The 14,748-nt window shown below is 15.6% G+C and overlaps 1 protein-coding gene across 1 annotated transcript, besides 16 other annotated features; it reads right to left on the minus strand. All coding sequences in view use genetic code 6, as the record gives it.

Moving 5' to 3' along the window:
• The first annotated feature begins 1,367 nt into the window (after positions 1 to 1,367).
• Positions 1,368 to 1,432: a microsatellite.
• A 132-nt stretch (positions 1,433 to 1,564) lies between these two features.
• Positions 1,565 to 1,593: a microsatellite.
• A 338-nt stretch (positions 1,594 to 1,931) lies between these two features.
• Positions 1,932 to 1,969: a microsatellite.
• Positions 1,970 to 2,763: 794 nt separating this feature from the next.
• Positions 2,764 to 2,798: a microsatellite.
• A 74-nt stretch (positions 2,799 to 2,872) lies between these two features.
• Positions 2,873 to 2,959: a microsatellite.
• Positions 2,878 to 2,952: a microsatellite.
• Positions 2,960 to 4,310: 1,351 nt separating the features above from the next.
• Positions 4,311 to 4,380: a microsatellite.
• A 68-nt stretch (positions 4,381 to 4,448) lies between these two features.
• Positions 4,449 to 4,491: a microsatellite.
• Positions 4,492 to 5,848: 1,357 nt separating this feature from the next.
• On the minus strand, positions 5,849 to 10,493 carry IMG5_129410 (trithorax protein ash2, putative; the record flags this gene model as incomplete). Its single annotated transcript, XM_004032094.1, has 8 exons — positions 5,849 to 6,032; positions 6,087 to 6,169; positions 7,976 to 8,495; positions 8,621 to 8,649; positions 8,995 to 9,028; positions 9,086 to 9,195; positions 9,251 to 9,691; positions 9,750 to 10,493. Coding segments are annotated over 8 exons (2,145 nt in total), but the record flags the coding sequence as incomplete, so codon positions are not given.
• Positions 7,877 to 7,923: a microsatellite.
• Positions 10,494 to 11,525: 1,032 nt separating the features above from the next.
• Positions 11,526 to 11,577: a microsatellite.
• A 640-nt stretch (positions 11,578 to 12,217) lies between these two features.
• Positions 12,218 to 12,263: a microsatellite.
• Positions 12,264 to 13,919: 1,656 nt separating this feature from the next.
• Positions 13,920 to 13,960: a microsatellite.
• Positions 13,954 to 14,002: a microsatellite.
• A 384-nt stretch (positions 14,003 to 14,386) lies between these two features.
• Positions 14,387 to 14,442: a microsatellite.
• Positions 14,443 to 14,492: 50 nt separating this feature from the next.
• Positions 14,493 to 14,585: a microsatellite.
• Positions 14,584 to 14,630: a microsatellite.
• The last annotated feature ends 118 nt before the right edge of the window (positions 14,631 to 14,748 follow it).

Here is a 14,748-nt window from a genome sequence, read left to right on the forward strand (position 1 = left end):
ATATTGTTTAAGATCGTAATTTTATATATTAAGTAATAACTAAGTTATTTATCTTGAAAGTGGAGGTTATATTATAAATGGAGGGATAGAGTTGGTTAATGTATTGGAACGATCAAAGTTTCATTAAATATCTGATTATACTTATATTCCTCCTTGTAATAAGTAGTATAGAGCTATTAAATAAACTTACTTGTTTAAATTCGAAATAGAATATTTAGATAGAAACTCTTACTAAGAACAAGCAATTGTTAACAAAAATAATGATTTTAATTATGAGTTTTAAAATGAGAAATACAGTGAACAACTTTTAAAAAATTCATATGACACATAAAATTACTGAAATAACAAATATTATTTAATCTAATAATAAAGTAAAAAAATAATTAAAATTTATCAAAAGTATTATATATAATAAAACTGTTTTTTAAATCTTCATTTTTATTTAATTTTAATTTTATGTTTTTGTAATTAATATTAAAATTTTTAATTTTTTTTTTTTTAGAAAAATATTTTATAAATTTTGATTAATTGCATATTTTATTTTATTTAATATGGAATTTATAAAAAATGGTTTTGCCAAAAAAAGCTTAATCAACTTAAATATTTAGCATTTATCAAATCTTTATCTTTTATAAAATCCTATTGTAAAATTAAAATGACGATTAAAAGGTAAATTAAAAATATTATTTATAATAATAGTTTTTTATTTTTAAACAAAAAAAATATAAATATTATTATATTTTTATAAAAATGAAGATATATTTACTGGTTTTAGTATTTACTTTTACTATTTTAGCAAATAAAATTGAAACTACTAATTAATTAGTTTACAAATATAAAAATAAATAAGAAGAATAAATAAATATATAGATTTAACAATATATTACTATTTTTGTAAATATGTTAATTATTTGCTTAAAACAATTCAATTAAAAAAATTGTAAAACATACTAAAGGTAAGAATATAATATATTAATTTTTCTTCATATTTCATAAAAGACGTTTAAACGATTTTTATCGTCATTGTAGACGTGTAAATAATTGTATTGGTAAAGAAAAATTATAAGTAAAATTATTTTTATTTATTCATATCTTAAGTATTTTAAAAAGAATTTTTTATTATGTTTTGTAAATATTTTAACTTAAAAATAATTTAATTTTTTAATGCTTATTTTCAAAAAGTTTTTTGTAAAAGTAACTTGACTGACAATGTTCCTATTATGAATATTTTTGCTGAAAATAAACATAGCAAATAATTATTATTACTTTTTTTTATTATATGCATATTAATTATCTTTTTTCTCTTAGGTTTTGTGTATAAACTATAAATTTTCCATTTATTTTTTGGTTAAAAATAACATAACTATATAAAAGTATATTTTAAATTAGAGATAAAAATAATAAAAGTTTATTATAATTTAGAATGAAAATATTTCAATATCAATTAATAACGAAAATAAATAATCAGAAAAAATATGAATAAAAATAAAATTATATGTAATAATATTAATAACTTTACATATAAGTAATATAATTATTAATAAAAATTAAATATTTCCTTTTAAATATAATATAATATAATATAATATAATAAAAAATCACCCATTTAATTTTAGTTATGAATAGTCGTGATTATAAGAAAGTAATTCTACCAAAAAATAAAAGTAATATAGATGTTTTTAAAGAAAATTTATAGTTAAATAAACTAAATATATTATTTTAACCTAGTATGACAAAAAGCTCAAAATTTTAAAAATATTAAGAAAAAATAATGTATATTTCAATTAAAAATAGTTTAGTTATCAAGATAATACAAATTTATTAGGTAATAAAATTAAAACGATAAAACAAACTATTTAAATAAAAATTAAATAAACAAATAATTGAATTTTTTGCCTTTAATTTAAATTTAAATTTATTTTAGTTAGTTCTTATTATAAATGTTATTTTATTAAAATTTTATTTTATTTTTTATGTAAAAAAATTACAATTAAAATAATTTTTTTTTTACTTTGAATTTTTAAATATTATTATTAAAAATATTCTTTAATTAAAATAAAAAAGGATAACAATTAAACAAAAATAAAAAAAGATTTAAAAATGGATACAATCATAAAATCATTTGAAGCATAAAAATAACTTCAAAAGAAATATTTAGAAAGCAAATAAATAATTTAATTCGATGACGAAAAATATCATTTAAAAGACGAAACTGAACAAAATATAAACGAAAAGCTAATGAGAAAAGAACTTACAAATTTAGGTTTTATAAATTTATAAAGGCTCCCTTATTGCAGCGAAAACGGTATATATTTATCAGCTAAAGATAAGAAAACATCATTACGATATGCTATTAAAGGTATAAAAATAAGTGAAAATAAAATTGTTAATTAGTATAACCTTGATATTGCAAAATAAGAAGAATTAAATTTACTTTATTGTGACAGTCCTTATATTATTAAATGTTTTGGTTCAATTTAAGGAAAGGATTTTTATTATCTTAAATTGGAAGAATGTTTAGCTTCTTTGGCTTCAGTTTAAGAACCTTTTAATGAAAATTCATTTATTAAATACGCTTCAGAAGTTACAAACGGTTTAGCCTATTTACATACAAGAAAAATTATTATTTCAAATTTTAAGTATAATCAAGTACTTATTAATTAATAAGGAGTTGCTATTTTGAGTATTTTTTAATAAATAATTATAACATCTAAAAAATATTTTTTTAAAAAAATTATTTAAAAAAAGGTGATATATATTATGAATAATTAATTTCTTCACAATAATAATCTTCTTCAAAGGTAAGATAATAATTATAGTTAATTCCTTCTAAACTAAAACAAACTTAATAACAATTGAAAGAATAGCAATAAAAAGTAATAATAATAATAATAATAATAATAAAGAGAATAATAATAATAAAAAGAACAATAATAAAAGGAATAATAATAAAAAGAATTGTAAGTTGAAGAAAAAAGAGTTTTGAAACATATATTTAAGATGAGCAAGAAGCTTATTTTATTCAAAAACAAAGTAAAAAAATAATTGTTTTGCACTTGGTAAAATTTTATATTAAATGTTATGCGGAGACGTAAAAGCATAAGAAATTAATTAGTCTTAACCTTTTTATATTGATTATATTGAATAAATACATAACTTTAAATATAAATAACAAATTAATTATGTAGTATTAGGGCTTCTTTAACATAATTAAAAAAAAAGAATTAATTCTCAAGCTGCTTCTATAGTTCTAAATAATATTTATTTTTATGAAATTAGTAGATTTAATTATTATATAGATAATGAATAACAGTAATCCTTAAATGCTAATAAAAATATTGAATTTATAGAAGTTTAGAATAGACGATATATCCCTGTAATTTCTAAACAAAGAAAATCTATTCATAGATAAGAAGAAATAGAATATAATACAAGAAGGGATGAAGGAAGTTTCATAAAAGATAATTCAAGCAGTCATAAAAAATCACCTAATGATGATAATAGGCATAAGTAATAAAACAACATTAAAGATAAAAGACTTAAATCTAATGCAAATTAAAAAAATGCATAAGAGAATTCCATTAATAATATTAGCAATAGCAATGTTTAAAATAATCAGGTTAATAATAATGGAAACATTTTTGGAGATGAGTAAATTCTGAAATCAATAAATTCTAATAAATAAGCATACTAAGAACATATGGAAAATTATTCAACATAATTATAAAAGTCAAACAACAAAAGTAAATCAATTAATAGAGTGGACAAACAAGTATTTTTTATTTTTTTTAATTATTATGAAAAATTAAATTTACATATTTTAGAAATAAAAGGAATATAGAGAATAATTGATGAATAAATGTGTTGAATAATGCAATAAATATTTATAAGAAATGAATTTTAAATAAAGATATACAAATTACGTAATTTATAATTTTTTATTTATAAAAAAGGTTCAATAATATTGAATATATTTTAGAATAATATTGATATAAAAATGGTAAATAATTTTATAAAAATTAAAATATATTATTTGTTATAAAAAGCTTGCAGAAGTAAAAAATATTAAAATAAATTATCAATAAATACAAATAGTTTGTAAATATTATTATTGATATATAAGAAATAAAAAAATAAATATAGCAAGTAATAATCAATAATTAAAATTATTTTAAAAATATAATTTTTAAAGAATGTAAAAAAAAGATATAACTTCTAATTTTTAAAATAAAAAAAATAAGAGAGTAATTTATAAGATAAGAAGAAAAAAAATTAAATTAATATTAAATTTAGATCGTAAAAAAAAATTAATATATATATATATATATATATATATATATATCTATATATATATATATTTATATATATATAAATATTATAATGAAGAAAGTAATGAATATCTAATCAATTTTTTATAGATTAAATTAATAAAAACAGATAGTAATTAATTAATTTTAATATTTTTTTTTAAATTTAAAATATTTTTATAAAGGGAGAAGTATTTAATATAAACAAATAACTATTTTTAAAGTTTAAATTATTATTAAAGGGAGATGTAAACTCAAAAATATAATGAAATTAAATTAAATATCAAATTATTTATAGAAAGTAATTTATAAATTAACTGATTTAAATATTCAATTTCTATAACTTTATCAGCTAGTAAAAATAAATATATTTTAATTAATTTTTTATTTCTTTTAGTGGGTATTAATTATATTAAGAATAAATCTTTAAATTTTAAATATAATCAATATAACAATAGAAAGTAAATTAAATAAAATTATTTCATTTAATAGTATTTATATTTTTAAGCATGTAATTAAAATTAAATATTTCTTTTGGAAAATTTATATACTTATATAGATTGTAGACAAATAATATAAAAAACTTATATAAAAAAATAATTAATGATAAACTAGCAAGTAATAGATATAAATTTTATTGTTCAAAAAATAAAATTTCTATATTAAAGAGAGTATATACTTAAGCTTATTTGATTAAAATTGTTTATTTATTATTTAAAATAGTTTGATGTAAATATAAATTTTAAAATAAATATAATAAAATTTAATTAAATTTTATAATTTTAGGAAAATTACACGAAAGCAAAAGAGTTACTTTAATATTTTTAAGAAACTAAAAGATAGATAGATGAATTTTAGTGACATCAAATATATTTATAATTATTATAATAAATAAAAATTTAATGATAAAAAAATAAAAAATTTATATTAAATTTATTTTAATATAAAAATTAAATTTTATACTTATTTTTATTTATATAATTATAAAATAAATAAAAATAAAAATGTTATCTTAGTCTATTCCAACTAAAATAGTACCTTCTAAATGGGTTTTAAATATAAATCCTCCTTAAATTGGTTTAGTATATAAACTGAATGAAAAATACAAAAAAAAAAGATTATATATAATAGAATTAAATGATTTAATTAATATATAAGATAATGTAAAAATTGCTAATAAATTATTTGAAGAGCATCCCCTATATTTAAGAAAAAACTTAATAAAATTTGAATAAGTTGTTGGATTAATATAAAAAATTAAAGAAGGAATTTAAAGTAAAAAATAAAATAAATATATTTTTTTAAATTTTTATTAGCTTGTAATGAAAATGATTTTGATCCTTATAATTAATAATTTGAAGAAATTTCCGACAATGATTTAATTTGATTATATTTTTAAAAATCATTTAAATTATTTATTATATAAAAAATCAAAATTAAAAATCAATCATTTAATAAAAAAATTAAATTAAAATATATTTTTCTTTACTAATAAAGATTTTTTACAAATAAATAATTTATTTATATATTTTTATTTAATTTCATATTTTAATTTCTATAGGTTAAGACTTGTTTCCACTAGTTGTTAGAATTATAGGTTTCTCGTTTATATTTTCTTCACCTAAAACAGCTTATCTTAATTATTATTCAAGGCCTTATATTCTTTTAAGTTCTATATCAATACATTAATTCATTGTTTTATATTATGTCTCACACCCTTAAATACTTAAAATTAATATTTAATTTAATACTAATTTAAATGTTTTTTTTAGAAAATACTCTATATTTCTCCTTCTATTTTCTGCTGCTACGACTTATAAACTCATACAATACTATAAATCGCATGCTTAATCTCTACATATCTTAAATTAAATAAAATAAAATAAATTTTAATAATAATTTTTGGATTTTAAATTTTTACTAATTCAGCAACCGTATTATGTGTTATATTTGGAGAACTTTTTATTTAATTAATATACACATTTGGTGATCGGCATATACTATATAGTTCTAAATGGTGCTTTTTATCCTTTTTTCTATCTAAATCTTTTTATACATTAATCCATAATTAATTATTATTATAGGGATCTGAATAATATGATTTTTAATATCTTTGCCAATATCTTTCTGTCATTTTAATTTTTTTTAATTTAATTTAATTAATAAATATTATTTTACTATATAATAAAAAATTCATAATAATTTTATTTTTAAAATTAAATATTTTAGAAATGTATGTTTAATTAATAAAATATTATTTTAATTTTTAATATGAATATGAATATGAATTAAAAATTCAAAAAAAAATATATATAGTATGGAAAAATATTTTAATTGCTTATAAATCTTATTTTTGTAATTTATATTAATAATTTAAAAAATTAGAAAAATAAAAAATTTTGAAAGTAAATATTTTTTATAAGATATAAAAATAATTATTAAATAAATATAAATTTTCAATTAATTTATTTAAATTGAGTTCTTCTAAATTATAATTATATTCATTAAACTAATCCACAGTTAATTTAATTATATTTTTTATAAGTAGATTCAAGTCGAAAATTAATATTTGGAGTATTATATTAAGTTGTGAATATAGAAATTAAACCAAGTCTTTTTATTTCTTTAATAAGTTTTATAGTTTAATACAATGTTAATACAATAAAGAGCTAAAACCATACAATTAACCCTTCTCTAAATTTTATCAATGTATTTAGCTTTTAATAGTTTTAATATCAGATTACAAATTTAAGTTAGTAATTAAACTTCCTTTTTTTAAAAATCTACGTATTAAGCAATCCCCATAATATAAATTAATATTAAGATTCATTTAGGTAAATTAGAATTTATTTGTTTTATTGTTTTCATTAACTAGCTTTAATATTTTTAATAAGCTATAAAACTAAGTTTCTTTAGTTAAAAGCAAGTTATAACTCTATCTATTGATACCAATAATTTTTTAATTATCACATAAGAAATGATAACTTTAATCAAATTTATATTTTTAAATTCCCATTTTTTTTTTTATAACTTAAAAAATTTTAAGAAAAAGTAATTATTACAAAAATTTAAATGTTTTCATTTATTTTTTTTAATATTATTAAAAATAAAAATGAACAATGTTTATAATCACTATTAATTAAAGATAAATAAAAATTTAATTTAGTTTTTTATACAACTTTATTTTTAATATATTTTAAATTTCGAATATAATTAATTATTTATTAAAACAATTGATATTTTACTAAAAATGTTTTAAAAATAATTTTTTTTACATTTTACTAAATAAATTTTAAATATTTATAATATAAAATATATACATTCAACTAAATTTAAACAGAAACATAATTTTTTTAAAAATATAGAGACTCAATATAAAAAAGAACTATTTTAACATAATCAAACATTTTATTTTTTTTAAAAAAAACTTTAAATTATAAATCTAAGAATTAATTTTCTTACATAAACCAATATTAATTATTTATTGAAATTTTATATAGTTATCACGAAATATCACTATATGGTATTTTCTCATTTGCAATTTAGTTATAAGATTTAATAAACACATCTTTATCTTCCAAAGTAATATTTTATTCTTCCAATGTTATATTATATTTAAATTCTGGACCAAAATTAAATTTTACTTTCGCATGCATATATAAAGATACTCCTGCATAATAAAAACCCTATTTAATATTTTCAAACGCTTTTCCTTAGCAAACTCCATTTAAAAAAAAGTAAATTAAACTGTTTTCATTCACTTCATTATTATTGTCTGCAACTAATTTTCCTTTATATTTAATTTTAGGTTTTGGTGGAGACATATACATTAAAACGCCTATTACATCTCCTATATTATAACCATTTCCATATTCATAACTAACTCCATTATTTAATATGTGCCCATCCCTATCTCTATAACAATATGAAATTTCTTCTGCACCTAAAGGTAATTCCATATTGCATTTATTTAGGCCAACTCCTATTCGAACATGTGGCTGTACTTCATTAAATGGTAAAGGAAGTTTTGGTGGTAATATTTCTACTTCCCAATAATATAAACCCTCAAATATTGGCATTTCTGAAAATACAGTGCACCAACCTTAATAACCTACTACAGTATTTTCTTAAACTAATTCGATTGTTTTACTTTTATATGTCTCTGATAATTTCATTAGCATTTTCTTACTTTAAAATTATTTAAAAAAAAAAAAAAAAAAAAAATATTTATTAGATTTTTTTTATTTAAATAAACTATAATATTTATAATAAATTTTCTCCAAAATTTATTTTTTTTATAAAAAAAATATTACATAAATATATTATAAAATAATGCTCTTAGCTTTTTTAAAAAAAATGAAAAAAAATAAAATTACAAATAATATTAATTATTTTGATGTTTTTTTATTTGTTCTGTTTTTTTTTTTTTTAAAAAAAAAAACTTAATCAACAAAATAGAGGTGACTGACTTTTTTATTTTAAGTTTTATTTTGAAAAAAATACAGAAAAAATAAAAAACATCATTTAAAGTAATATAACACTCTGTTTGAATACATTTTGAATTTGAAATTGTTTTATAAATATATTTTTATACTAAAGTTTTTTGGCTTTAATAAATATTAAATCATAAAAATTAAATCTAATTATCTTCAGAATGATTTTAATTAATCCTCCAAAAGTTAAATACCAAACATTCACTTTAAATCTCCTAATCATAGTCTCTATAATTTTAAAATATATATAAATTATCCAAATAAAATAATTTTTAAAAAAAATACGTAATTTATTAAAATTTTTCCTCAGCTTCTTAATCATCACTATCTAAATCATTCTCTTCAATTTCATTAATTTCAGCTTTGTTTTACTATTGAAAATAAGTGCTAAAATTCTATTATTTTTTAAAAAAAATTAAAAAAGTGTTATTTTTTTGAATAAAAAATAACATCATATATTTTTTATATATCAATTTCTAATTTATGTTCATTAAATTAATCATTTTCTTTCATTTTTTTAGGATCAGATCCTCCAAGTTATTAATCTTCAATAGTTTGTATTTTAAAAAACTTTTCATTTAAATATATACTCCAGTTTTTATTTTATTTTTTATAATTTTCTATTTCTTAATTAGAATTATCTTATAATTTTCTAGCTAAATTAGTCAAAAACCCAATATAACCTTTTCTAATACTATTTTTCATAGCTTATCCTTTACAAAATTCATCTTAAGAGTTTTATGATATAAAGTCCAGTATATTGAATTTTTCGAACATATATTTTTTTACAATATCTGATTTGTGCTCATAAATAATATTTAATCCATCAGTTATAATTTTATCTGCAAAGCAATGTAATAAATTATTCCAAGGATATTTTAACATTAATTCCTTTCAAAAAAAGAAAAAAAAAAAGTGATATATATATTAATAAAGTAATTTTAATTACTAAAATTATTTGAAAGATATTATTCTAAACAATTTTTTCAATAAAAGTTATATTTTCAGTTTTCATTATTTAAGAAATTAATTCAATTATTTTTAACTTTCCTATACTAAAAGGTATTATTTAGTCACCATAAGTGGTTTAATGACCATAGTTTTCCTGTTTAACTTAAATAATATCTATTAATTTAGAAAGATTTTCAAAAAATAAATTTTAAGCAGGCATTACTAATTTTTCATTATCAAGCTTAGCATCATGCTCTTCAGATAATTTATGTTTTATGATTTTTTATTTATTACAATAATAATATAATACTTATAAAAGATTATTAGCTTCACAAGTCAAATATTTACTTTCTAAAACTCCTTAAAAATAAATTTTTATACATTCATCATTTAATAAAAAAATTAAACAAGTTTAAATGCATATATTATTATTATTATTATTTAGATGCTATTAAAATATTTCGCTAATTATAAAGCATATATTTTCTTTTTCTACTCCATCTAATTCATTTATATTTTTTAATTTTTAATGTAATTAATCTAAAATAAATATTCTATATTCCTTTTTTAAAAAATAATATAAAATATAAATAAAATATACTTTAAATTCGTCTATTTCATTATTAGAATCAGTTCCTACATTAATCAAAAGTTTTAGAAGTATTTCAGAAATACTTTTATTTTTTATGTGCTTTACTAAATTTTGTAAAAAATTTAAATTCTCTCCAATAAATTTAAAAATCTTTTAATTATATTTGAAAAATAATTAATTCATTATTTTTGCTTTATTAATAAAAATGATTTTTACATGTCCGTTTGCAGTAAGTATATTATTCATAGCTTTATTAAAATAACCTGCCGAAGTGTCGTTTAATTCATTATCTGTATCTAAAAAACTAAGTAATTACTATATATATTCTTTTCCACTTATAATTATTTTAGGACTAATTTTTAAATCTTTAATTAGATTATCTTTATAACATTATTAAGGACTATTGTATCTACTAGCACGTCTGTTTTTATAATTTTATTTATTTTCATCTTGTTTATTTTTAATTTAAGTTTGAGCTAATTCCTTAATAATTAAAAAAAAAAAATTAAATTCATGTAATTTTTTTAAACTTTTTAATCAATATCAATGTCACTTATATCAAAAAATAAATTTTCAATTCCTTTTAATTATTACCCAAGTATTTCGCTTGATATAAAAGGATACTTATAAATCTTTTTATCGTCATTACAATCTCTTGAAGGTACTTTTACTACATAATCAATAATTTATTACAAAAATTGGTTATTGTATTATAAACTTCAAAAAAAAAGAAAAAATTATTAATTAATGAAATATTAATATTTTAAATATATTTTTACAATAATATAAATTATCCAGAGTTTTATTTTATTTCATTAATAATATTTTCGGTGTCTAAAAGTTATTCAACTGTTAATTTTTCTTACTTTAATATATTTTACAAATTTTAACAATTAGCATAACCGAAATTGTTCCAAAAGGATCTTGATTTTAATTTATAAAAATTTATGGACATAAATAAAAAACAAAGTTAAATATAATTTGAAATTACCCATAAAACATATTAATACTTTTTATTTGGTAAATAATAATTTTAATATTAAATATTTTTTAGTTATTTAATTAAATACTTAATAAAAAGTAATAATAAATTATAAAATAGATATATTTATTACTATATTAATATTTATATTTTTTTTAGTAATTATATTTTTATTATATTAAATTAATTGAAATATGTATTATATTTTTATTAAATATATTTAATTATTATAAATAAATATATTATTTATAATTTTTTTTTTTATTTATTTAAAATAAAGATAATATTGAGCAAGATTTTATAAAAATATCTGTTTAATTTAAAAAAAAGTTATTGATATTTAATAAGTTTAAATACTTTTAATTCAATTTTTTCAAACTAGTTTTACTTCATTAATGTTATTTGATTTTATTTTTCTTAATTTTTTAAATTTTTTTTAATTTAAAAATTTAAGAGCCTTCTATTTTATTTCATTAATTTTAAGGAATATATCTTAATTTTAATTTGAGTCTGGATTTTTATTTTATTCTATGAATTAAATAAATTCTTAAATTCTATAATCGCCTGCATTTTAATATTAAACTGCTAAATCTTCAATTTAGTCTTCCTTAATTACTAAAGTTTATATTAATTATTCAATCTTCTTCAAATATGAACAATTATCATTATAAATAATATTATATTATTTTTATAATTCATTATTATCATCTCTTTTTAACTTTATTTCTAAATTTTTAATGAATAAATCATGTAAACAATCATTTAACTTTTAATACATAAAATTTATTAATTTAATTTTTTCAGGATCACTTTCATTTTACATTAAAATAAAATAATGATCTTAAAATGTGTTTTATTCTTCTTTTAAATTTTAGATTTTATTTATAATTCTTTTTTATTATTCAAATTCAATTTTTAGTTTTTTAAATTAATTTTTAAGATCTTAATATTTTTATATTTGTTTTTATTTTTCTTATTCTATAATTTAAGCATCGCCTAACTAAAATCCTTAAATAATAGTTTAAACTTATTTATCTTAAATATATTATAATTTTTATTTAGTTTGAACGTTATTTTATTATTCAATCGGTATTATATTTTCAACATTTTTAATATCTTCAACCCTAATATTATTTTCTTTTTTGACATTTTATTATTTTTTTGATAACGAATTAACTTTTATAATATTTTCATTTTTTTTTTCATTTTGTGTTTTTTAGAAATTATCAATACTAATATGGTTTTAGGTATTTTTTTTTAATTATCTTAATGATTTATTTAATTGACATCAATATATTAATTTTAATTCTAATAATTTTTATCTTGTTATTATTAACTTTAATTAATAACCTATTCAGAATGTGAAAAACTATTAAAATTAGAAGAATTTTCTTATTTTTTAAATTTCTTAATTTTATTTTAAAGATATTTATTAAGATTCTCTAAACATTAAATTTCATCTTACATTCTAGAATATGAATTCTACATTTATTAAATTTGTGTTTTTAACTATGTTAATTCTGTTTCCTAATTTAAAATTTTTTAAATATTTTATTAATTTATCGTTTGAAACGTTTAATATTATTCGTTCTCTTAATTTTTTTATTCTTATATTTATTTAATTTATTTTGTTTGTTCTTGAATAGTTTATAGATGATTTTCATTCTTTTAATTTAAAGAATTAATAAATTATTCCATTTCATTAATTTTTGTGTTTAATTAATTTATTTTTGTTTAATATATTTCACATTATTTGCATTAATATTATTTTTTTTCAAGGTGCTGTCTATAATTTTCGTGAAAAATAACCGAATATTATTGTATATTTTTTTATTAAAAATATTTAAATTCTACATATTTTATAATATTTTATTCTATTATTTAATGATTTAAATTGCTTTCTCTTATTTATTATTATTATTAAATGTAGCAATCCATTATATAAAATATTAAATTATTTAAACTAAATTATTATCCATGGTTAATTAATTCATCCCAGATTAAATATAAAGTTTAAATATTAAAAATATTTATTCCAAATTAATTAATATTTCTTTCTAGGTTTCCTTTAACATAATGAATGAGAATTATTTTATCAATCAAAGAATTCAATTACAAATGTTTAATAACTAAATAGTAACTTTTTATTTGATTTTCTATTTATTCTTTTTAACAATAAATATAATTCATAAACCAAAATGCAGAGTCCTGTTCAAATAAACATAGGCAAAACAAAGCTACATGCAAGATATCATCATTATATTTTATATTTTGATTTTTAAGAAAAAATGCCATAATAAGTTAAAATACTAATTCTGAATAATTATCCATAATTTTACAATAATAAATGAATTCTTTTAACGAATAATTACAAGAGTTTTCAATACTTTTTATAATCTCAATTATTTTTTTCTTATTAGTTAATATATTCATAATATCTTAAATATTATTTTTATTTTATGTTTATAAATTTTAAAGTTTTTATATTTCGTTTAATAAACTATTATATTCATTTAAAGACTAATCTTTGTTATATATTCCTAATTTTTTAAGCCATTATTCACCTATCTTGCTATCATGATTAAATTAAATCTAAAATTATAAATAATATTAAAAAATTAATATATAATATTAATTATATTTTAAAATATATTAATAATTTTTGAAATAATAATAAATTAAACACTATTGTTTCTAATTAATTTGATTATAAAAACTTATTATTCTTTACAAATATTACAACATCTATGCTTAGATTAGATAACTACATGAAAACTTTTAATTACTATTGTGCAAGCTTTTTCCGAGCATTTACTACAAACTGCACGGATACATCTTTTGCATTAATATTCCTATAATATGATATTTTTAAATTTTTATTCACATATTTCACAATATTCTTTTATTCCTCTTTAATTATATATAGGAAATTTGATAAATGATGTATTTTCAGACATTATAAGAAAATACAAATTTAATTAAAATTTTATCTTTTTTTAATATATTTCTTAAAATTTTACAATAAAATTTAAGTATCATATGAAAATTATAATTATAAATAAATATAATATATTAATAGTTATTTATAATAATATAATATATTGTGTTTTTATAATATAAAAAACAATCTAATATAAGTTTATCTTAATAACAAATATTGTATAATAAATTTATTTAATTTATTTAATTTAATTAAATTTAATTTAATTTAATTTAATTTAATTTAATTTAATTTAATTTAATTTTATTTAGTTTAATTTTTTGTATTTTGTTAAAAATTTTTGTATTTTGTTAAAAATTTTTGTTTTCAAATAATATAATATAAATAAAACATAAAATTATTAATAAATTAATTTAAATAATTAATATTTTTATTTTTATTAAAAATAATATTTACAAAATCTAAAATTCAAATTAATAAAA

The sequence above is a fragment of the Ichthyophthirius multifiliis genome, assembly GCF_000220395.1.
Source record: "Ichthyophthirius multifiliis unplaced genomic scaffold scaff_1120509251017, whole genome shotgun sequence".
In the NCBI taxonomy this organism is placed as follows: domain Eukaryota; phylum Ciliophora; class Oligohymenophorea; order Hymenostomatida; genus Ichthyophthirius; species Ichthyophthirius multifiliis.